Raw genomic sequence first — 24,015 nt, 5'->3', positions numbered from 1 at the left:
GACTGTAAACTAAAGAGCCTTTGTTCAGCTCATAGAGAGATAATCTGACACTGCCCACCTGTGAATAGAAGGGATTTAACACACTCTTTCCAAAGGCTGACCCTTCCAGTTTTGCAAAACTGAAGATTCTTTTTACTTTACTTCTTCACTGTCTCTCCCTCTACATTCTGTCCTTTGACTTTAGTTCCTCATAGGCTTCTCTCTTTCTCTCCCAGATTTAATTAAAAAGAACCTGGCATCTAGGCTCCAAAAAGATGGTTACTTTGAGACACTAATCTGCCATCTCCTCGGTCAGCTGGCTTTCTGAATAGTCATTCTTGCCTCAACACCTTGTCTCTCAGAGTCCCTGGCCTGTCAAAGCAAGCAGAGTTAGCTTGGACCCGGTATCAAAATGTTTTGTGTAACAAAACAAGTATTTCTTAACAAGAAAATATCTCAGTAAGGAAACAAGCAGTACAATGTTTCATTTCAATGGGCAAAAGTTGAACTTCTGAGCAACCAGTGCTCTCCATATTCATTTTTTAAGGAAGAAAACAAAATCCCACTTCAGTTACTCATCTTCCAGAAGCAGGTTCTGAAATTGCTACAGGGAACCACCCACTCTCTGCCCCCAGGGATTCTCGTGGCTGGTTCCCTCTTGTTGTTCAGATCTCAGGTCAAAAAGCAGGGAATCAGAGTGCCTTGCTGATCCCAGCCCATCTCATCTCACTGTTCCGTTTGCTCCATACCATTTATTACCATCCAAAACATCTTGTGCCTATATTTGTAGACCTGTTGTCTTTGGCTATCTTTTCTCTCTAGGATAGAAATGCAAGGAGGTTGTTTTCATCGCCGCTGCACCCCGAGGGCCTTTGCTTGTACCTAGAACATAGTAAATCTCAGTAAGTAAGTGTTGTTGACTCAGTAAGTATTGCTGAGTGGACAGGTGAGGGGAATAGAAATGCTGCTCTGGGCAGAAACAAAATTCCTCACGCATGGGACCCGAAAGCATCTCTCTTCCAGGGCGGTGCAGACAGGAGACAAGCTCTAGGAAAAGGAGTGAGCTGCGGAGCTCAGAAATTGCGATGGTTAATTTTATCCATCAATTTGCATGAGTAAAGGATGTCTAGATAGCTGGTCCAATACTACTTCTGTGTCTGTGAGAGCGATTCTGAAAGAGATCAGCCTTAGAACTGGTGAACTGAGTAAAGCAGATGGGCTTCCCCGACGTAGGTGGGCATCAGTCAACCTGCTGAGAGCCAAGACAGAACAACAATGGCAGAGGAAGGGTGAATTCGCGATCTCTTCCCTCTCTGAGCTGGGACATCTGTCTTCTGCTCTCCTGTGCTCCTGGTTCCCAGCTCGTCGGGCTTGGCTGAACTGCACCCTGGCTTTCCTGGTTCTGAAGTTTGCAGACAGCAGGTCCCAGGACTTCTTGGCCTTGATAACCCCACGAGCCAATTCCCATAATACATCAATCTCTTCCCCTCTCCCTCGACCTCTCTGTCTCTTGATACAGCTCTCCTATTGGTCTTGTTTCTCTGAGAAACCTCATAGTAACAAACCTCTCAGGAAGAGTCTTCACAAGTAAGTTGCTTAGCACCTCCAGTATGAGTCCACCACAGAATTTTGTCAGTGTTACTTCCTCAACATCTCTTGGATTCATCCTGTGACACCTCCACTATCTGGCAGTGAGCAGTCATTTGCTGCCTAGGGTCTACAGACGTATCTCTTCCCTCACTTTCTCTCCCCACCTTCCCTCCCTCCCAATTAAATCTCTACCTAAAATTCATTCAACTAACATTACAGACTTCTAACTATGCACCAGGCACTCTTCTAGGTTTTAGAATACAACACTGAGCAAGACCCACAGGATTCCTGACTGTGGAAGCACTGTCATTCTCCTGAGGAGGGACAGCACACTGAAGGAGACCAGTAACGAAGATGATCTCAGCCTGCAATAAGTCATCTGGAAAAGAAACTGCCTGGGGAAGCAGGCGGGATGAGGCTCAACATTAGAGAGGATGGTCATGGAAAGCTCTCAAAGAGGGGACATCGAGGGCTACAGAGTGAAAGCAGACGTGGGAATATGTAGGTTGAGGGGGAAAGAGAGATTCTAAACTGGGCATGTGGTGAGCGTGGCAGACAGTGAGACGAAATGAGGATAGAAATCAGGCAGAAACCAGAAGCCACAGGGGCAGAGAAGATGGATTTTACTCTAAGAGCAAACGGCAATTTTTAGCTCTGAAATCCCCACTCCCTTTCTCATCACACCTCCCCTTCAACCAGTAGGTTTCCCAGCGTACCTGTCACCTGTTCTCTTAATTTCACTCCCACCAGTTCTCTCGGTACAGCTCATCTTTTGTTACCAGGAAATGGGCTGGAAACAGATACTGGTCCCTGTGCCATACAAACCACCACCTGTGCATCTCAGCTGGCCACACTGGCCCCTGGGGGGATGTATTTGCAAGCCCTGCTTAGAGGGAGAAACAAACGCAGGTGTTTGGCACCTCCCAACACAATGAACTCCACCCTTCTTAGTGCTTTACTAACCTGTTCAGATGAAACTAAGCCTCCTTCCCCTCCAGAATATCAGTCCTACCCTATGATCTACGAGGAATGACCAAGACAGCAAGTGTAACTGCGACTAGAACTTCTCAAAGACATCTCGGGGTCAGTGGTTCTGTCCATTTCCGCCACCACCACAGTAGCTGAGAGCTTCATCACATAAAGTCTGAATTCTGAAATAGTCTCTAAAAATCCCCCGATTCTACTTTGCTTAGGTGGCTCTCAAACTTTAGTGTGCATTCAACTCACCTGGCAGTACTGGTAAAGAACCCGCCCGCCAATGCAGGAGACCTAAGAGATGCGAGTTCAATCCCTGGGTCAGGAAGATGCCTGGGAGGAAGAAAAGGCAACCCACTCCAGGATTCTGCCTGGAGAATCCCATGGACAGAGGAGCTTGGCAGGCTATAAGCCCAGGGGTTGAAAACAGTCAGACATAGTCAGACAAAGTGACTTTGTACACACACAGCTCACCAGAGGGCTTGTTAAAAGATACTGCTCAGCCTCACCACCAAAGTTTCTGACTCAGTAGGCCTGTGGAGGACCCAGCAAGTTCCCAGACAATACTATTCTGCTTTAATTCACCCAGGATACCACTCTCAGACTATTCTTCCTAAAACAGATATTCAGTCATACCTCAAGGGGCTGCTCATACTTATCACATAAAGTTCAAACCCTTCTGCCCAGCCCACCACACCTGTCCAATTGGACTAGAGTGACAACTGAAAGTGAAAGTGAAGTCTCTCAGTCGTGTCCAACTCTTTGCGACCCCGTGGACTGTTGCCCACCAGGCTCCTCCATCCATGGAATTCTCCAGGCAATAATACTGGAGTGGGTTGCCATTTCCTTCTCCAGGGATCGAACCCAGGTCTCCCGCATTGCAGGCAGATGCTTTAACCTCTGAGCCACACTATTTAAAAACAGCCATGTATCTCCAGCAAGCTTATGACCATGGCATCCTCCTCCTCAAGCCTGATGTGTGATGTAAAGAAAACCCCTGGGCTGGAAATCAGAAGTCATCATGGTCATTCTCAAGCTGTAACTTTCCGAAAGTCACTTCATAACTGCTTCTGTGTGCCCACAGATTTGAAGCGATGACCACAAAACTTAACAAATGTCTGAAACTTTTGTTACCAGTGCCCTTAAGGACACAGATTACTAACTCGAACTCAAAGAATTTCAGAGTTGCAAGACATTTCAGTTAGCCATGCGCTCCTCTGAGCATCAGGATCCTTCTTCGGAAATCCTTCCTGGCTCTTTCAAAGTGAAGTACAATCAAAAGAAACCACAGTTGTCAATGCATTTTGTGCGACTAAACAAATGAGAGGAAATATAACCAGGGAGGCAAACGGGCTCATTAAAGATGCTCTGGCCAGGAAATGAGAAGACAGAGCACCAGGATACAATTCAACACTTCGTGGCTGTGGCACCTTGGGTATGTCACCTGTCATCCAGGACTGCTGGCTCATGAAATAGAGACTAAACTCCCTCCTTGACTACCACATGGCTTGGTATGGAGGAGCAATACACTGGCAGTTGGTAGAACAAATAGTCACATGAGGAATAAGTACTACATGAGGTAAGGTACTATTATTTCCTAAGAGGTCTAACTACCCACGTACTTGCTCAATTTTGGAACACTGCTCAGCTTTGCAGATGTCCCTCTGGGCTGTTTCACAATAAATTTACAAGTACTTGTTTTTACAAATGCATTAGAAAACCTGTTGATTAAAAGGCAGAGTAGGAGTTTTCATTAATTTTTTTTAAAGAAAAATCTTAATTTTTAAATGAAACCTATGAATGCAATTGGAGAAGGAAATGGCAACTCACTCCAGTACTCTTGCCTGGAAAATCCCATGGATGGAGGAGCCTGGTAGGCTACAGTCCCTGGGGTCACAAAGAGTCCCGACACGACTGAGCAACTTCACTTTCACTTTTCATGAATGCAATACTTGAACACACCTTTACTCTATTTCTTACACTTCCCTTCTGTTTCTTCCTTTATAGATCTTTAACTTCTTCCTCTCTGCCCCCTTTCCAACTCAGAAACATGAACAAACCTCACTCATCTCTACTTAAAAATTAGCAAAAAAGATTACTTTTTCTTGATTTTGTTTTACTCCTGAACCTCTCCCACTCTTTCTCTTCATGGACAAGAGCTTCAAAAAGGAGGTGATTCTCACTTTCCCTACTTCTCTCCTCCAGTTCATCTTCAGCCACTACAGCCTTGCTCCTGCCGCATTTCCTTGAAACCGTCGAAGCTAAAGGTCTCTGATGACCTAACTACAAACACAAAAGACGCTTTCCAGTCTGTATCCATATAGACCTCTTTGCAGACCTTATTCCAGAACTCACCTCTCCCCAACCCACTGCCCATAGTGCAGCCACCATCTCATGGAATCTTCCTGTCCCGCAAACCTCCACAGCTCAGCATGCTATCATTCCATTAGTTGTTCTTTCATTGTCTGTATTCACGGGGCTCCTTTCCCACTCTCCTATGTTTCACTCTCTCTTGGAAAGAGCACGTACAGTTCATGCCTTCAACAGCTACATGTATGTTGAAAATTCCCAGTCTACTGATCCAGCCCTGATCTCTTATATCTCTGACTGCTACATACACCCTTTATTCGTCATTGCTTTCAGTAATACTTTTTTTAATTTATTTTATCTCAGCTTTCAAACTCAGCACTATACACGTTGAAGCAGTGGTTACCTAGGAAACTATTGGATCTGTTGGAGAACAATTATGAGGGAGGAATACATATTTCTGAAGATGGCTCAGATTTCCATGAACAGAGACATATGAAATAAAAAAGCAATGTGGAAAATAAATGCCTTCAGATCCTAAGAAGTTATTTTCAACTCCAGCTCCATTCCTCAATCCTTAGAATATTGCACTCCTTTCTTATATTGTGGGGGTTGAGTCCTAAGAAAAACGGCCAAGTCCACAAGTATTGTGAAAACACTCAAAAATAGCTGAAATTTCAAATGGAAAATCTAAAATGCTGACGATGTGCTATATAATTTAAAGTTTAGTAAGCATGTAAGGACAGATGGAAAGCATTCTTTCATGGTACTAAAGCCTTAAAAGAGTTGTCTTAATAACCAATAAAGGAGCAACTTACATATGCAAAAACAGACAGCTGACTAAAATAATTCTAAAATGGACAGGGAGGAATAGTACTTAATAATCTAATTTGATATTACAAAACATATTCAGTGGAAAGGAAAAATGTCATGATATGCTTAAAAAAGGTAACCAAAGAGTAAAATTAACATGATCCCAATTCATAAAAAATTATTAATAATATCTCTATATATGAAGAGAAAAAGAAAGAATACACACCAAAAAAAGTTATGGTGATGGTAATACATATTTTATCTCTTCTTTGTGCTTTTCTATATTTACTGAATTTTCTCTGATAATTTCTTAAAATGCCCTTTTAAGTCAAAGTTACAAGAAGAATATAATAAGAAAAATAATCAAAATATTTGATGAAAAACGTGTGACCACACCTATATCCAGCAGCACATGCCTACTGGATATAGCAATGAAATACACCAAAATTCTAACAGTCTGTATTAAAGTGCTCATAATTCTTTCCTCCGTCTTCCCCTCCACCTTCCCAGATGCCTGGCAATATGGTTATATTATTTTACAATAAAATTAATAAACATTTTTAAGATAAAAAAGGCCCCAAAGGGAGTTGTGACCCAAGAGGTAAATCTGGTTTTGTTTCAGCTTTTACGTAACAGGGCCATCTACTCACTAAATGCCTTAGCATAGCTGTCCTCTTCCTTTTTGGCACCAGGGACAGGTTTCCGGGAAAAGTTTTTCCACAGATGACTAGGGGAGGTGTTGGAATGATTCTCACAAGGTTCGCGTAGGGTTTGTGCTCCTATGAGAATCTAATGCTGCTGCTGACCTGCAGGAAGTGGCACTCAGGCAGTGATGCAAGCCCCGGAGCGCGGCTGTAAATACAGATGAAGCTTCACCCATTCACCCACTGCTCACCTCCTACTATATGGCCTGGTCCTAACAGGCCATGGACTGGTACCGGTCCGTGACCCCACCGTTGGGGACCCCTGCCTGAGCAGCTCAGAGAAGCCTTCCCTAATTTGTAAAATGAGCACTACACCTGCCCAGACCTCTCCCCACCTTGCGTGTGCAGGCTAAGTCGCTTCAGTTGTGTCCGATTCTTTGCGACACCATTCGTATTGTAACATCAACATCACAATTTACCAAAAGGTTGGAGTGCTCTCCCCAGTCCCCCAGGACACCCACACCCTCTTCCTGACCTTTTCACATTAGATGTCCGGGGCTGTCCCGGTGCCTGTTTTGAATCAAATGATGAGAAGTGCTGGCTGCTTGTTGCCATATCCACACGAGAAGGCCTGTTGATAAAAAAGGCAGTGAGGTTTTTGTTTCTTTGTCTTACAGGAAAAATCTACATATATTCAAGAACACGACACAATCCCTTCAGTTATTTATAATATCTCATCTCCATTTCTTTTCAATTTTGCAAATCAAATAGCAAAATCTACTCAGTTACAAAGTGAATATTCCTGAAATACAGCCCCTATAAAATAAACTTATTTTTCTTTTCATTCCAGTCTAACAAAAAGAAATTCATAAAATCGCCCCCTCTCAAAACTCTCCACCCAAACGTAACATTGTAGCTTGTATATATCCTTCCAAATCTTTCCCCATGTATATCTATGTATCTATCTCTAGTTTTCTTAATTGAAATGGAATATTATTGTAGGGGAGGAAAGAGTTTCCATCAACTGTCTTAGGGTCCCTGGCTGGGTCTATAAATCAAACTGACAAAGACAGATCAACAAGACAAAAGCATAAAAATGTGACGTTATACACATACATGTGAATCTCCAGAAGAGACTGAAGAAGACCCAAAAAGTGACCACAACAGAAATCTTTTATACTTTGCAGACAAAGAAACAATATATTTGTGAAGAACTGGCAGGACAAATGGTAAAGGGCTAGGAGTAAATGGTAAAGATGTAACTAGGAAGACAAGGGTGAATTTAACAAAGTCTGTCTGCAGACTCTCTAAGCTGTAAGAGTCTGTCTTCAGTAAAAAGAGAATTTAGATCCTACGTTTGGGCAGAAAGAGGGAATTTTTTCAGTTTTTACTGCTTCTTAACTGGCTTCAACTCAAAATAATGTTTATGTCAAAGAGGCATACACATTTCGGGATAACATATTTGGTTTCCTTCATTATATGCTTAATTTATCCTGAATCCTTTCTTCCCAACACAGAGTTGCTCTACCATGGTTACTGTCCATACAGCAAACTACTGAAAAGAGGTAACATAATTTGTTACCCATCCCTCATTTTGAGGCATGTTCAGTTCAGTTCAGTTCAGTTCAGTCACTCGGTCGTGTCCGACTCTTTGCGACCCCATGAATCGCAGCACCCCAGGCCTCCCTGTCCATCACCAACTCCCGGAGTTCACTCAGACTCGTGTCCATCGAGTCAGTGATGCCATCCAGCCATCTCATCCTCTGTCGTCCCCTTCTCCTCCTGCCCCCAATCCCTCCCAGCATCAGAGTCTTTTCCAATGAGTCAACTCTTCGCATGAGGTGGCCAAAGTACTGGAGTTTCAGCTTTAGCATCATTCCTTCCAAAGAAATCCCAGGGCTGATCTTCAGAATGGACTGGTTGGATCTCCTTGCAGTCCAAGGGACTCTCAAGAGTCTTCTCCAACACCACAGTTCCAAAGCATCAATTCTTCGGCGCTCAGCCTTCTTCACAGTCCAACTCTCACATCCATACATGACCACAGGAAAAACCACAGCCTTGACTAGACGGACCTTTGTTGGCAAAGTGATGTCTCTGCTTTTGAATATGCTGTCCAGGTTGGTCATAACTTTCCTTCCAAGGAGGAAGCGTCTTTTAATTTCATGGCTGCAGTCACCATCCGCAGTGATTTTGGAGCCCAAAAAAACAAAGTCTGACACTGATTCCACTGTTTCCCCATCTATTTCCCATGAAGTGATGGGACCGGATGCCATGATCTTCGTTTTCTGAATGTTGAGCTTTAAGCCAACTTTTTCACTCTCCTCTTTCACTTTCATCAAGAGGCTTTTTAGTTCCTCTTCACTTTCTGCCATAAGGCTGGTGTCATCTGCATATCTGAGGTTATTGATATTTCTCCCAAAACCTTGATTCCAGCTTGTGTTTCTTCCAGTCCAGCGTTTCTCATGATGTACTCTGCATAGAAGTTAAATAAGCAGGGTGACAATATACAGCCTTGACGTACTCCTTTTCCTATTTGGAACCAGTCTGTTGTCCCATGTCCAGTTCTAACTGTTGCTTCCTGACCTGCATACATATTTCTCAAGAGGCAGGTCAGGTGGTCTGGTATTCCCATCTCTTTCAGAATTTTCCACAGTTTATTGTGATCCACACAGTCAAAGGCTTTGGCATAGTCAATAAAGCAGAAACAGATGTTTTTCTGGAACTCTCTTGCTTTTTCCATGATCCAGCGGATGTTGGCAATTTGATCTCTGGTTCCTCTGCCTTTTCTAAAACCAGCTTGAACATCAGGAAATTCATGGTTCACATATTGCTGAAGCCTGGCTTGGAGAATTTTGAGCATTACTTTACTAGCATGTGAGATGAGTGCAATTGTGCGGAGGCATGTTAGTTGCTCCCAATATTTCACAACTACAAACAATACTAAAATAAGCCCCTTTACTCACTTTCCTGATTATTTCTTAAGGATAAATTCTGGAGGTAAAAGGCGTGCATTTTGTAAAATATCTTACATTAAAAAAATTGCCTATTTCCCATTATATATACCCCACAGAGTGTTGAGGTAACACAGAAGATGTGGAGACCAATCTGGTTTGCAGTCTTAGGCCACCCTTTGACCCACAAATACCCTCACAGACACACAAGGAGGCAAGTCCACTGGAGAGAAGGAACCTTCCACAGAGCTTAAGAATAAGTCCTGCCCCATGTATAATAGAATCTCCAACCTCCCATTGACGATTCACCTTTACTGTACACAAGCTGTAGAGCAGAGAGGAAACAGTTACTGACCATTCCTTTAGGAAAGCTTTTTCTTTCTGTGTTTTTAATTCTAAAATGTCAATGCCCTTATTGTAGATTAAGTAGAGTTTAATTATATTCTACCTTCTGACTTCCCAATACCCAGTAATATTTTATATCCAACATTCATCTTTTCTTGAACATATCAAGTTCCCTACATTTTATACATCAAATTAGAGGAAATCAAGGTTCTTTTTACTAGGGTGGCTAGCTGTGGGTGCTGAGAGACAATAAAATGTCAAGGATAAGAGGAAATGTATCTTAAAGGAAGGTTATTTTCCATCACAAGAACTTTTTACCAGGAGAATAGAGGAAGTGCTAAGCCCTCAGATAAACCAGACTCCAGGGCAGTGACTGGCATCTCTGTTTACAAGCAAGGAAGTAGAAAAGACAGATTCAAAGGACTTTTGGACCATTCTTGCCTATCTGTTCCCTTATAGGTTCATTTATAAGGGCTAGAAAAGCACGTTCTTTAAAATGTACATTAAAATGCCCCCCAGTTTGTCATCTGCCTTATCTTTAACTTTCTCCCCAATATTGAAATTTTTATTTAATCAAAACTAGTCAGTTCCTTTAATATTTCTGATTTTCAAGGCATACTTAGAAAAACTTTCCCACCACAAAGATTATATAACATAATTTTCCATGCTGTTTACTTTCTAAATATTTAATGTGTTGATCCATTCATAATTTAAGTATATGCTATAAGATAATGTGTGCATTTTTCTTATTCTTTTGCCATTTTTTCCAAGATAATTTTTAAAAGCCCATATCTTTACCCCAACAACTTGACATACTATAAATATACATATAAAACACTGAATTAATTAAGTCCTGTTAAAATCAAGTCTGCTGTGCCAGGTAAAGGTTGCACATTTCAAAGCTATAATTATAGCATCTTTATCAAGCACAAAAACATTTGAATTTATCAGAACTTAGTAATTATTAAAAACAATACTAGGGTTTTTTTTATTTCTCTGAGGTACAAGAGTTTAGTTTTTTATGCATATATATATATATATGTATGTATGTATGTATATGAAGTCCCAGACATTCTACAGTATTTTAAAATTTATATTAATAACAATAAGGACATCATGCTACAGATTTTTTTAAATAATTGTATTTTAGATCTAATTCACTCATTTAAAATACTATCTAGTATTTTATCAAAAATCTATTTTTCCTTTTTCATGAGAAATGCTTCAGATACATGGAGAAAATGGTTTAACATGCAGGTATATCTCAAATCCACTTGGTGTACAGTGTGATCTAAATTTAAGTATTTCCCCTATGGATAGGCAATTATCCCAACAGTAATGAATAACTTGTCTTTCAGCTATTCACTGGATTCTAAATAATACAAAAGAAAGACTGTATGCCTGCTCAATCAAGCATTGAGGTAAGCTCAATTGTATGCCTACTATTTTAGAGCACAAATAGGCCCACCCAAGGAATATTTCATTTTGTAAGGGATATACCTTTGTTTGATTTGTTACTTTCTATACATTAGGGTCTATATTTTGTAAAATAATATGTTAATTTGTAGATTTTTTTTGGTCTGACACATATGCAAATACTTTGATAAGGTTATGGCTTTTTTGCCTTGTAGGAAATTAATCAGTTTTGTATATTTGTATATAACAAATCTTATTCAAACATTCTTTCTTCAGTTCCCCCAAATGCTCTTGGAAAAATTTTAACCATCTTGCTGATTTTGTCATGATCAGTAAATCTTTGAAATGTGTTCATGCTATACTCATCACACTCTGACCTACTGAATGACTCTGCAATCTCTAACCCAGGGCAAGTTTTCATACATGCATAAAGCAGTTTCAGGCACTCTTTTGATCTATTTACATATTCGCCTCTGTTTGCACCAGTTACACAATTTTCATTTTCATGGCTTGGTCTTGGGCTGCTATTGCAATTTCATTCTTATTTACAAATTTTAGAATCAGTTATTGTAAAGTTACAAGAGAAGTCTGCTGAGTTTTCAGTGGGACATGATTTCATTTTCAGAGATTTTACCTAGAACTGCTATCTTTACAATATTATATTTTCATACCTATACACATTTATCCAAGTCTTCTCTTATTTTCTTCAATAAAGGAAGGAAATATACATAAGACACTGCACTAAGGTACATGCACCCTTGCAAAGATGCCATGCTAGATGTTCCTTATGTTGCTTTAGTTTTAGAATGTGTACCACCAAAGTAAGGACAGTTATTAAAAACTGAACAGAATGACTTGCCTGTTCCACTTTTGAGCAAAACCTAGATGTTATGCTCAGATGTTAGAAAAAATGTATTTTTAGCTAAAGAAAAATCTTGCTATTTGGTTTATAGAGGTTAAGGAAAAAATCATATATTTCATTTACACTATTACTATGCTAGAAAATATGTCCTTATCTTGCCCTGATTTTCCGCTTTGTGTTTAAATGGCTGTATTGAGACATTATTCACAGACCACTCAATTCACTCATTTGAAGTACACAGTCAATTGTTTTTAATATTCATAGATAGTATATCACTTTAATCATTATCTAATTTACATTTTGTCACCCAAAAGATACTCTATATCCATTAGTAATCACTTCCCATTTCTCTCTACCTCTAGTCCTAAGAAACCACTAATTTACTTTCTACATGTATAAATTTGCCTTTTCTGGACATTTTATATTAATGATATTAAGTAATATGGTCTTTCACTATTAGCTTTTTTCACAGAGCATAAGGTTTTCAAGATTCACTTGTGTTGTTGTTATGTATGTCATTCTTTTTATTGCCAAATAATAATCCATTGCTATAGATATAACACACTTCACTGGTCATTTCATTATTTGATAGGTATATGGGTATATTTCTACTTTTGGCCTATTATAAATAATGCTGCTATTAACATTCATGTATGAGCTCTTGTGTGGACGTGTATTTCATCTAGGAGTGGAATTGCTGAATCACTTGATAATTCTACATTTGATACTTTTGAGAGCTGTCAGGCCATTTTCTAAAATGACTATGTCATTTTATATTCTTACCAATAACATATGAAGCTTTCAATTTCTCCATATCTTGGACAACACTTGTTACTGTCCATCTTAGGGTGTATTATAGTGTTAGGTAGTTAGAAAAAGGAGTCCAAAATGGCAGTGGCTAAAAGACCAAGGGAAAAGCCTATGAAAAGGGAACAAAAGAAAAATCGGAGAACCTCAGGAGAAACAAACGCCCTCTTCCTGGCTAGCCCTAATTTGCATAGGGCAGGCTTGCGGGGAGGAGACAAAATGTATAAAAAGAGGGAACCAGGCCAGGTTGGGGCTTCTTCTTTGGAGTCCACCTGCCTTCATGCCTCCAGCATGTAGTATCCTTTGTTGCCGAATAAAACCCTAAGCTGTAATCGAGCTGTAACACTGGTCTGCAATTTCAAATCTTCGTTGCGCAAAGACAGAACTGAGGAAATTACACACTCTCCCAACAATAGAACCTTGTGATTTTGACTTGCATTTGCCTAATGACTAATGATACTGAGTATCTGTTTGAGTACATATTGACCTTTGGAGAAATGTCTGTTCAGGTTCTTTGGCCATTTTTTAATTGGGTTATCTGTCTTTTTATTACTGAGCTTTATATTGCTTTAATTTTTAATCTCTTGGTAGAACTAGTCTCAAATGAAAAGGTGTATGCTTACAAGTTCATTGTTTATACTTTTTCTCTCATTCAAATCACAATTAGAAGAATCAAGTCAAAAATTTCCCCCAATAAATCCAACACAATGGGCTATGTTCCTGCACAACAAAATAAAAGCGAGTCCATTTTAAAAAGAAAAAATGAAATAAAATTTCAAAAGTTAATAAAATGGCACAATACCCTTGAAGCTTTTTCATCAAAGTTAAAATCTCTTTAGGGGACAAGAGGAATGAATGAAGAAAGACTAACAGATACGCTCTGGGAGGCACCATTTATATAATATAACCTACAGTCTGAATCCACTCCAGTATTCTTGCCTGGAGAATCCCCATGGACAGAAAAGCCTGGGAAGCTACAGTCCATGAGGCCACAAAGAGACACGACTGAGCCACTAAACACAACACAAGCACAGTCTGAATGGTACCCACTGGAGTTATGAGCACAGGACTCCAGTGGACACCACCACCAGATTTGCAGTTTATCTATTGCTTAATATTATTGACCATATAACCCAACTTATCTTAATAAAGAAAACTGCTCATCAGACCAAATTCTGTCCTATGGATGATGTTTTCAAATAGCCATCCTCATGGCCAGCGATCAGAGGAAAAGGAGAGGTGTTACTTCTGCTTCTGGGAGAGAAAGAACAGCCCAGAAACTACCAGGCACTCCACTCTCCAAAACACATGTTACTGTCAACTTCACCCCCAACCCTGTCACCAACACTGTCAGAATCAAAGGAAAGAAATTTCAACATTTTTTTGCCATACTAGTCCTGACCTTTGGAGAAGGCAATGGCAACCCCCTCCAGTACTCTTGCCTGGCAAATCCCATGGATGGAGGAGCCTGGTAGGCTGCAGTTCATGGGGTCGCTAGGAGTCGGACACAACTGAGAGACTTCACTTTCAATTTCCACTTTCATGCATTGGAGAAGGAAATGGCAACCCACTCTAGTGTTCTTGTCTGGAGAATCCCAGGGACGGGGGAGCCTGGTGGGCTGTTGTCTCTGGGGTCGTACAGAGTCGGACACGACTGAAGTGACGTAGCAGCAGCAGCAGCAACAGTCCTGACCTTTAGAGGGAAGCCCTAAAACTCTAAAAAAAGGCCAAAAAGAAAGCATCAATGTAGAATATAATTATTCTATTAGGTGAGAGACTAGTAGATTTATAAACTAGATAAACTACCCTTAAAGAATACATGCTTAGACTTATTACAAAAGCTTCCTCAATCAAAATTATAAACCTTCATATCATCTGAAGAACTTGGGTGGTTTTTATATTCTTTGTGCTTTTCCATAAAAGGAAGAACTCAGGGAGCTTAACCTGGAAGAAAGAAGACTTAGAGGAGAGCAGAGAAGAAGAAAGAACACAAGGGCTATTTCCAGACACTTCTATCCCTTGTTCAATTGGAAGGTTACAATTCATCCTTCCAGACCAGCGGTTCCAAACCTTTTTGGTGCCAGGGACCAGTTTCATGGAAGACAATTTTTACATGGACCTGGTGTGGGGGGATGGTGTCAGCACAATTCAAGCACTTATATTTATTGTGCACTTTATTTCTAACCTTAATGCCACCACTGATCTGACAGGAGGTGCCAGATCCATGGCCAGGCAGTTGGGAACTCATGTTCTAGACCACCTTTTCTGGAGCTGTATCTTACTTCCAAAGGATTCAGAAAAATACATAACAATGTGTATCCAGAGACAGAATAAAACACAAATGTGGCAAAATGCTAAAAAAGAGATTCAGGGTGGACAGAAGTTCTCTGTATGATTCTCGTACCTTTTCTCAAAATATAGAGATACTGCAAAATAAAGGTGTTTTTAAAAAGACAGCTCTGGTGACAAAGGGCAGAGAACAGGGATCAAATGGGAGTGGGCACTAGCCTCTGGCCTCTGTGGACCAGCTGGCAGCAGTGGAGAATGCCAAGCGCTCAGGGTCATGGGCGCACCGACAGGTCCAGCCATCACAGGTAACTCAGGGGCAGGCACAGCAAGGACAGAGGTCACTGCAAAAACGACCGATGAGACGCTCAACCAGAGAGCAACACCCGGACTGGGCTCCATCCCTGTGTCTTCCTCCTGGCCCCAGAGGCCATCTGGGAAGCAGGGGAAGGAGGGGGAACCTTTGGGGCAGGAGATGTCAGCCTGATGCAGAGTTTAAATTTTCACTTGCATGGGCATTTACCTCCCCTACTCCATCAGGAAAACCTGAGAGTCTCCCAAAGAGGCTGTCTGAATGTTGAACAGATGATGTCATCTTTAACTGACAACTTAATGTTTTTTTTTCTCATGCTCAAGGGAGATGAGAGTTCCAAAGCAAAGTGAGGACAGTTGAAAAGGATGAAAATTCATTTTTGGATGCAAGATTAAGCGTGCCCAGATCCTACTCACTGAAAAAAATGGAAGGTGGGACTTACTGTCTCTTTAGAAAATAGAAAGAACCCCAACAGATGCTGTTTTTCTTGCCCACAGTCCCAGCAGGTCACGGACAGAGCCGGAAGCTAAACCCAGACCCTGCCATCTTTTCAACGTGGTTTCCTCAGGCAAAGCAAACTGTACTCCTCCACTTTATTCAAAACAAATAACAACAGGATGTTAGTTGGCAAGAGACAGATACAGCTCCTATTTCATTCTGCTGGTTTTCTTTACTGATTTTTTTCAAACTTAAGTGAAAATTCCTGCCCTACTGGAGGGTTCTCTTATTTCTAGTGGAAAACTTCTACCAAATCTGTTAGTGATCCTTCTTCAGTTCCCTACTGCAGTGTGATTTAGGAGAAAGCATGCTGGACACACGCAGAATGCTGGGTTCTGTTCCAGGTGTGCAGGCAATGAGATTTTGGGTCAGTCGCTCACCTCTGCCAAGGGCTGGGAGGGGCAGCCTGGGGAGAGGGAGGTGGAAGCAAACGGGGTGGGTAGGCTACTATTTGATGCACACCGAGTTTCAGTTTTACAACATGAATAGAGTTGCAGAGATGGACAGTGGTGATGGCTGCACCACATTATGAACAAACTTAATACTACTGAAGCAGTGGTTATGATGGAAAAGTGTATGTTACATGTATTTTACAGCAATTAAAAAAATGAGGGAAAAAAACTGCACATATACACAAAAGCTGGAAGTGGGCTAAAAATTCCTTGGTCCTGTTTACCTCACAGGGATGTTCCAAGGAAGCAATGCATTCCACTTTGCAAAATCACTTTTTAAATTGAAAGATGACATAAACGTGGTCTGATGCTGTTAAAAGAGTTAAGTGATTGGGGCCAAGAACTCCCCATTAGACAGACCACTGCACTCCTGCTACTCAGCAGTCTGAGCTTCCCCATAGGGACAGCCAGAGGCCACTCAGCAGCACTCTGCCATTTTCATCAGTCCCTCCAAGTAGGGATGCAGAGCTTCTCAGGACACAGAGCAAATGCAGGTTTCTAGCATGATGCTAAATGAGGATAACTTTACCATTTCTTTTCAAACACTACCTAAAACACAGAGAAAAAAAAAACCTTTCTAAAACACAAAGATGAAACAAGTTTGCCTTTCATTTAGCTCATGATCCATGAGAGAAAGAAAAATCCATCACTACCCGAAAGTACCCAAAAGTTTTCCAGGCTAGAGAACATGTCTCTCCTCTGGGTTTCATGGTCAAAATTTAAAACTCATCACAGTATGATGAGTGGTCTACTTTTCAGCTGTTGTGAGTAGATGATGAGCTTTTTAAGGACAGGAATTCTCTTAGTCCAGAGAAGTTCAATCAATTTTGATTGAATGAATGATATTTGTATTGATTCTATATGTGTATTAGCACCCTTGTGCCAAATACAGTCTCAATTCTTGGTATTTTATGCCACATATGTAAACCATGGAAAGCACCCATGATTATATGATCATAGAGTCCTCAATCATAAGCAAGCAACTATCAGTAAATATTAGGGCTTCCCCCACATACATCTGGGCTTTCCTGATGGCTCAGCAGTGAAGAATCCACCTACAATGTAGGAGATGCAAGAGACGTGGGTTCAATCCTTGGGTCAGGAAGATCCCCTGCAGGAGGAAACAGCAACCCTCTTCAGTATTCTTGCCTGGAAAATCCTATGGACAGAGGAGCCTGGTGGGTTATCATCCATGGGGTCATAAAGAGTCAGACACGACTGAGCAAGTAAGCACGCACGCACATACATCTATCAGATTAGACAAGCAAAACAGAAGGGGAAACATAAATACACAAGTAATTAAGTGCCAAAGTTTAATTTTCTTTAACTCTTCAATGTACAGCTGTTTTTATAGTTGATCTACTGTATATATCCAGCCTGTGGTGCCACGTGGGCACATATAATGGTTTGTTATACAGGAATGCTATCACCAAAAAAAAAAAAATAATAATAATAATAATAATAATAACCTACACTAATATTAAAGAGGTGTGACGGCATATAAATGCTACGTATTAAGGCCTGATTTGCTGACTCATGGAAAAGGTTCAAGTTCTGCCACATCCACCAACTAAGAAGATAATGACTATAGCCCCAGACCACAAGAGAAATTCAAATCTTGGTCCCATATTTTCCTGCTTTCTAAAATACAGCATCTGTGATGACCTGAAACAAGATATTCTATAACCCACTAATCTAAAACGATCACCAAAGAAATCCAGTCATACCAGTTGAAGGGTCATGAAAGACTTTCCACACCTGTGAACTGATGAAATAGCAAAAGAAAAACAAGCTATGTATGAAATCCATGCCAATCTCATGTCCACATAATTTGCCCATAGGTGAGTCCTGCCCTTTCGAAACTAAGCCAAAGACATAAGTGTAAATTTAGTTGAAAAGTAGAAAGCAAGTCAAAACAACAGGAAAATCTCAGCCTGAGGTCAAAAAACCTAAGCATTTTTCATGACACACATCTGCAGAATACATTGAAATTTCATTTACAAAAAGGGAGGGGGGCTGCCTACATTCCCTCAATCAACCCAAGATTAAGAAACACAATAAAACAGATCTGCCAACTTTCAGCATGATGGAGTCATGGTCAGCACCTTGGATGACTTGTGGACAACTGATTTAACCTATGCACCTCACTCTTCTCATCAGTAAAAGGGGAAATTAATTAACACAGTAGTTGTTTAAGATCCAAAACAGACTCACCATGGGTACTGGGCCTGACACAGAAGACATTTTAAGAACAATCTAGCCTATTTCTTTGCCATTTCTAGCCTATTTCTTTAAGATATGAACATAATGACACAGCAAAGAACTGCTAAACCTCCCTCAATGCTTTGTTCAGGAAATCACATAGAGTCTCAAAATGCCTTATCTCACGATAGGCCTCAGAGACTTCTGCTAGTCAAATGAGAGATTTGGTGCAAAAAAATGGGAGATGAAAACTATATACAAGTCACAAGTGAGTGATATGTTTATTCATAAGTTACTGGGTTGGAAATCAAAATATGCCTCCGTAAAAACAATGATATGTATCTATACCAATATATATCTCTATGTATGTGTTAAACATGTGTGTATATATATATATACATACATACACAAATTTATGTACATATATATAGCATAAATCTCTATATACATTCATATGTACAGGCACACAAATATGTTAAATTCTCAACCTAAGCCATCAAAGCCTATTTAAGCCCTAAATTATTAACAACTGACCAAAGTCTTAGAGCCAGGAGCAAGGTGACTCCACTGCTCATACTCTAGTGACACTTCAGTGGCTCATCACTGTCCTTGCCACAGCTTCTTGGCAATGTCCCTTGGCACCTGTCTTTCACTAACCAGCCTATCCTCACTAGAACTGCAGGGTGCCCAAGCTTCTTGACAAACCCTGAAGAGATCGTAGTGAAGGGGATCAGAGTATGTCACCCCAAAATGTCATTTTCACATAAAGAGTATTTCAAGTTGAAGGCAACTAGCTCTCTGCTCCCCTCCTTTCTTTATAAAATTAGGGCATCAATTTCTTTTTATTAAAGATGTTTCCCTCTCCCACACTAGGTAGAAAACTAGTCCAGAGATAACTCTTAACCACCTGAGAGGACTCTTATCTGTGTGTCTGCCTGCATGCATGCTGAGTCGCTTCAGTCAAATCCAACTCTTTGTGACCCTATGGATTGCAGCCCACCAGGTTCCTCTGTCCGTGGGATTCTCCAGGCAAAAATACTGGAGCGGGTTGTCATGCCCTCCTCCAGGGGTCTTCCTGATCCAGGAATCGAACCACCGTCTCTTATGTCTCCTGAACTGGCAGGCAGGTTCTTTACCAGTAGTGCCACCCAGGAAGCCCCTTATCTGCATGAAAACCTTACTAAACGATTCTTGTTTAGCATACATCTTCTAGTCATTTTCCCATAACTTACCCACATCCAGTAGCCCCCCAAATCCTCTTCTTTTATTTAGCCTCTTCACACTTCATCATCCTTTGTTTAAATGATATGTTTCCAATTCCAACCACCTCCTTAAGGCACATTTCTTGGTGAACTTTCATATGTATGTATGCAGTTAAACTTGTTTTTCTCTTCTCTTCCTAACCTGTCTTTTGTCCATTTAATTTATAGGCCCCAAGTATCCCCAAGGGGATAAAGGAGAAAACTTTCCTTTCTTGCAATGGTCTCTCACATCTCAGGGACTTGGGCATAATAAATGCTGCTGCTATACCTGATTGCCACCAGTACCTAGCAACATCAGCCTCAATTCAGACATCGCCCTCCTCCAGAAAGCTCCCTGAACTCCTGCCATCACCCAGACTTGAGTCAGTCGTCCCTCAGCTTTGCTCCCACAGCACACGGACCTTCTCCATACTATAAAATCTATCCCATTACATCACAATAACAGAGTTCCTTGTCTGTATCCCCCAATAAACTGTAAGTGCCTAAATGAATATTAATAAGTCAAAACATCTGCCTTATTTATTTATTTACTTAAGTCCTGACTAGCTCACTCTCAAGTAATAACCCTCTGACAGCACAGGGAGACCTCTGAATCCAGGCTGCCAGGGATTCTTCTTCAGAGTCAAGGCCAGCCAAACTCTTCACAGGTTCAGGTTCTTACTCTTTTTATTTTTTGTTTTGTCAAGTTGGCTGGTTGGTTTGTGTTTGCTGTGTGCTCTTGATTCTGGTTTTGATTTCTTAGTATATGTCTTCCATGACACTATAATGGAATGAATCGTGGTTAAGAAATCTAGCTACTGGCCCCATTTTAACTACTATATGATCTCTATCTTTGCTCCCCCATCTGTAAGTTGAGGGGATAGTCTAAGAGTGGTTCCTAAACCTCACTGCTCACAGTCCTGAGGGATGCCTGTAATAAAAACTGTTCTCTGTCTAGCACAGGCAACTCTACTCAGTGCTCTGTGGTGACCTAAATCAGAAGGAAATCCAAAAAAGAGGGGATATCGGTAGACATATAGCTGATTCACTTTGTTGTACAGCAGAAACTAAAACAGCATTGTAAAGCAACTAGACTCCAATAAAAAATAAATACATAAAAGTAAAATTAAACACTATTCTCCCTCTAGAGCTCAGGTAACTCTGATGAGCGGCCAGGTTTGGAGACCACTGGAAGGGGCAGAGATTTGAAATCAAGTCACATCTGGGGCCGAGTTCTAATTCCTCCACTCACTTCCTGTGTGACCTTTAGCAAATTACTTAACTTCATCTCCGTTTACTTGCATGTCAGAGCACAGATAGTAAGTAGTTTACAGGACTGAAGGGAAGGAAGATTAAGGTACGAAAGAAGAGTACCAGCTCGTGGCTGGCCCACTGCAGATGCTCAGTAAACGGTAATGACACCCCTCCACGCCTCCTGTGCATTCTCATAGCATCCAATCATTTCTCTGTCATGGCCTCTAAGAGTTTCCAGAGAGCAAGGCACCTCTGTTTTATTCTCCACCCCATCCCCAGTGCCCAACACAGTGCCTATGACACTGCCCAATATTATTCAATAAATATTCATTCAATTAGTGAATCAGTAACATATCAGAATATACTAACATAACTGATTTCCCTCCCTTTCTCAGTAGACTAAACTGTGAGCTCCTCCAAAGCTGGAACTATTCCTTGTTTACTGATCTAAAATTCAGTACTTAATATAGTGCCTATTACATGCTTGTTGAACTAATTATTTTCAAAGTCTCTTTCTAGGTCAAGCGTACCAAGGATCTGTGGCTCCAGAAGATCTGAGACAGAATTAGTTGCAAGTGTTTTATGTCTTTTATATATTTGGCTGCAAAGTACCAAAACTTCTACAGTTGAAAAATTAGCACACATATAATGAAATAATTATGCACTTTCTGAAGGTTCCCCTCACCTGCTACCAGTATCTGCTCCATGAGGGCAGATATAATACCTCGTTCAGCATCATGTTCCCAGAGCCTAATAAGAGCTTTGTGACAAATATAAACATTTGTTGATGAATGAATATAAGTTCTTTGCCAGTCTAGGTAAGGCAGAATTTCCTATTTTTAGGACTCTTTCCTCATTGAATTCAAAGTTGCTGCATTTAGGAATGACGAAATGTTCAAAAATAAGAACAGCAGATGTTTCATCTCTGGGTGGTAGAGAATTTCTTTTTTAAAATCCTTGATTTATTTTACTCTGCAGAAAATCAACCAAAACACTAGCACCCAAAAAACTCACATAATAAATCACCTTAAGTCAAATATATTCTGCATCTAAAGATGACTATTACCAGTTGGTATTTTAAAGTATTATGACTATTGAGCTCTGACCTTAACTTTGAGAAATTGCTTTAGTTAATGTGATTTTAAAATAAAAGAATCAGATCCGAAACCAAATGATATGAATCAGATCACTAAAATAATAAGACTTTCATGTAACAAAGATTAATCAAGAACATACGGGGGTTATTATGAAAATCAAAATTTTACCTCTGTCCTTACAAAAGATTCAAAATTGATTCAATAAAAATTCAGCAAGGATACAGTTGTAGCCTCCAGTGAATTCCAAAGAGGGAAAGTGGGACATAATGACTAAGGACAGATGTTTAGACTAAAGGGTCTGCGTCACCAGAAAAAAAATGGCACCGATTCAAATGCACAATTAGAAAAGGGTGGTCAGGCAAAGGTCACTTTGGGGTAACTCCCATTTATTGCGATCTGCTACAAAGAGACAGAGGGAACCCCACACAGCATGGAGAGAGGTGAGGTCTATGACTATCTCCGGAGGCTATTCTGCCAGCATGCCACAGTACTTAATTTTTCTTTAAGATTTTAATCACCCTAACAAAAACGCACCACGAAGCCAACAAAGGACAGAAGACAAACACAATGAATACAAAGTAAATGAATACAAAGTAAGCCGTCATCATCTTTCCATTGTTCTGCAGCCTCACGCACACCTTGCAAGAGCAGTAAACCAGCCATAGCATCCTTCTCAGCAGCAAGATTCGCTGTTTTCTCCCATTTTAGCACTCGCTCTCAGGAACTTCAGAAAAAAAGACACAGGGGGTCCAGGCTGGGGAGCAGGGGGAGCCCTGGCAGGCTTGACACGAAGGCTTTAATGAAGACAACATCAACTAACAAAAACTGCTAGCCTCCAGTGAAATTTCACTCTGATTTTTTTTAATCGGCATAGCTTTCCTTAAATTAAATCCTCACAGATCCAAAGAGAATGCTGCAATCATACCCCCCAGAAACAGCTAAATAAATGCAACATACTTACAGGTTTAGAGCAGCTGTAACTTTGAAGAAATGAATATAGAAGCCTTTTCCTCTCTCCTACCAGATTTTTTTTTAAAGCCAATGGAAAGAAGAGACAGTTCTCAATTAAAAAGGCAAAAAAATCCTCAAATTCTGATTTATGTCTTGGTCTCCTGTGAGACTCTCAATTAATAAGCGTAAGAAAAGAAGTTGCCCGGCTGTTGACAGCATCCCCGAGCTTCCCAGGGCAGAATTTAAGGCATGTCAGTTAAAAGTGGCAGCTACACTCACTGCCGAAAGCTGACGCTCCTGCAGGAAAGGATGCCGGGAGATTTTTTTTCCCCCAATCTCTGCTGCAGCCTAATTCTAATCCATCACTATTTAATTATCCTAGAGAAACAAGCAAGAAAAATACAAATGGCCTGGATTTATAAAATCTACAAGGTCTTTTAATGATTTTTCACCTAATCCAGGACTCACTGCTATCTAAAGAGGGTTAGGTGAAGAATAAAATGAGTTACCTCTTTTATTTTAAGGAAAATGTAAAAGCAGGCTGATGCACCCATGTTAGACTTGGATTTAATATCCTATTGACTATTTTAAAACACTAAATAAGGGAAAGTCAAGTTCTCTTAAGTTTTTAGTCTGATGAATTAAATGTGCAAAAGTTAAATTAGTGAAGTGAATGAAATATACATATGACCTAACAGTCATTTCAATATAGTTGGGAGCTGCACTTTAAAATCAATATTAGATAAAGAATATTTGAATTGGTTTTGATAAAACTAAAAAAAAAATAAAAATAAAGTAAGCTTAGAGATGGTCACTGACTTGGCAACTTGTCTTGCCTGATGAGCACTTATACATACTAGAACTGGACTGTTTCTGTGATGGGGTTCACAATTCAATCTGATTATATAAAAGTATCAGGTAATGTGTTCTGATATTTTCTGACTGTAAAATAAACTCCTTACAGAGAACTGGAAACAAAGAAGGAAATTAAAACCAGCAGTAATCTCAAACTAGAGATAGCCAACTGTTAAT

At 40.3% G+C, this 24,015-nt stretch overlaps 1 protein-coding gene across 5 annotated transcripts in view; it reads right to left on the bottom strand.

Moving 5' to 3' along the window:
• TTC39B (tetratricopeptide repeat domain 39B) overlaps positions 1 to 24,015 on the bottom strand; it is a 156,056-nt gene that overhangs the window by 64,849 nt on the left and 67,192 nt on the right. For 4 of the 5 annotated variants that reach the window (XM_002689579.7, XM_015472440.3, XM_059889400.1 and 1 more), the window contains one exon: positions 6,844 to 6,939. In XM_002689579.7, coding sequence (XP_002689625.3) covers positions 6,844 to 6,939 — 96 coding nt within the window. Of the gene's footprint in view, positions 1 to 6,843; positions 6,940 to 22,993; positions 23,573 to 24,015 lie in introns of those variants that run through there. The other variant, XM_059889401.1, reaches the window with a different exon arrangement.

Source organism: Bos taurus, chromosome 8, assembly GCF_002263795.3.
Source record: "Bos taurus isolate L1 Dominette 01449 registration number 42190680 breed Hereford chromosome 8, ARS-UCD2.0, whole genome shotgun sequence".
NCBI lineage: Eukaryota > Metazoa > Chordata > Mammalia > Artiodactyla > Bovidae > Bos > Bos taurus.
The sequence above is the reverse complement of the archived record's forward strand: the minus strand, read 5'-3'. Positions and strand labels throughout refer to the sequence as shown.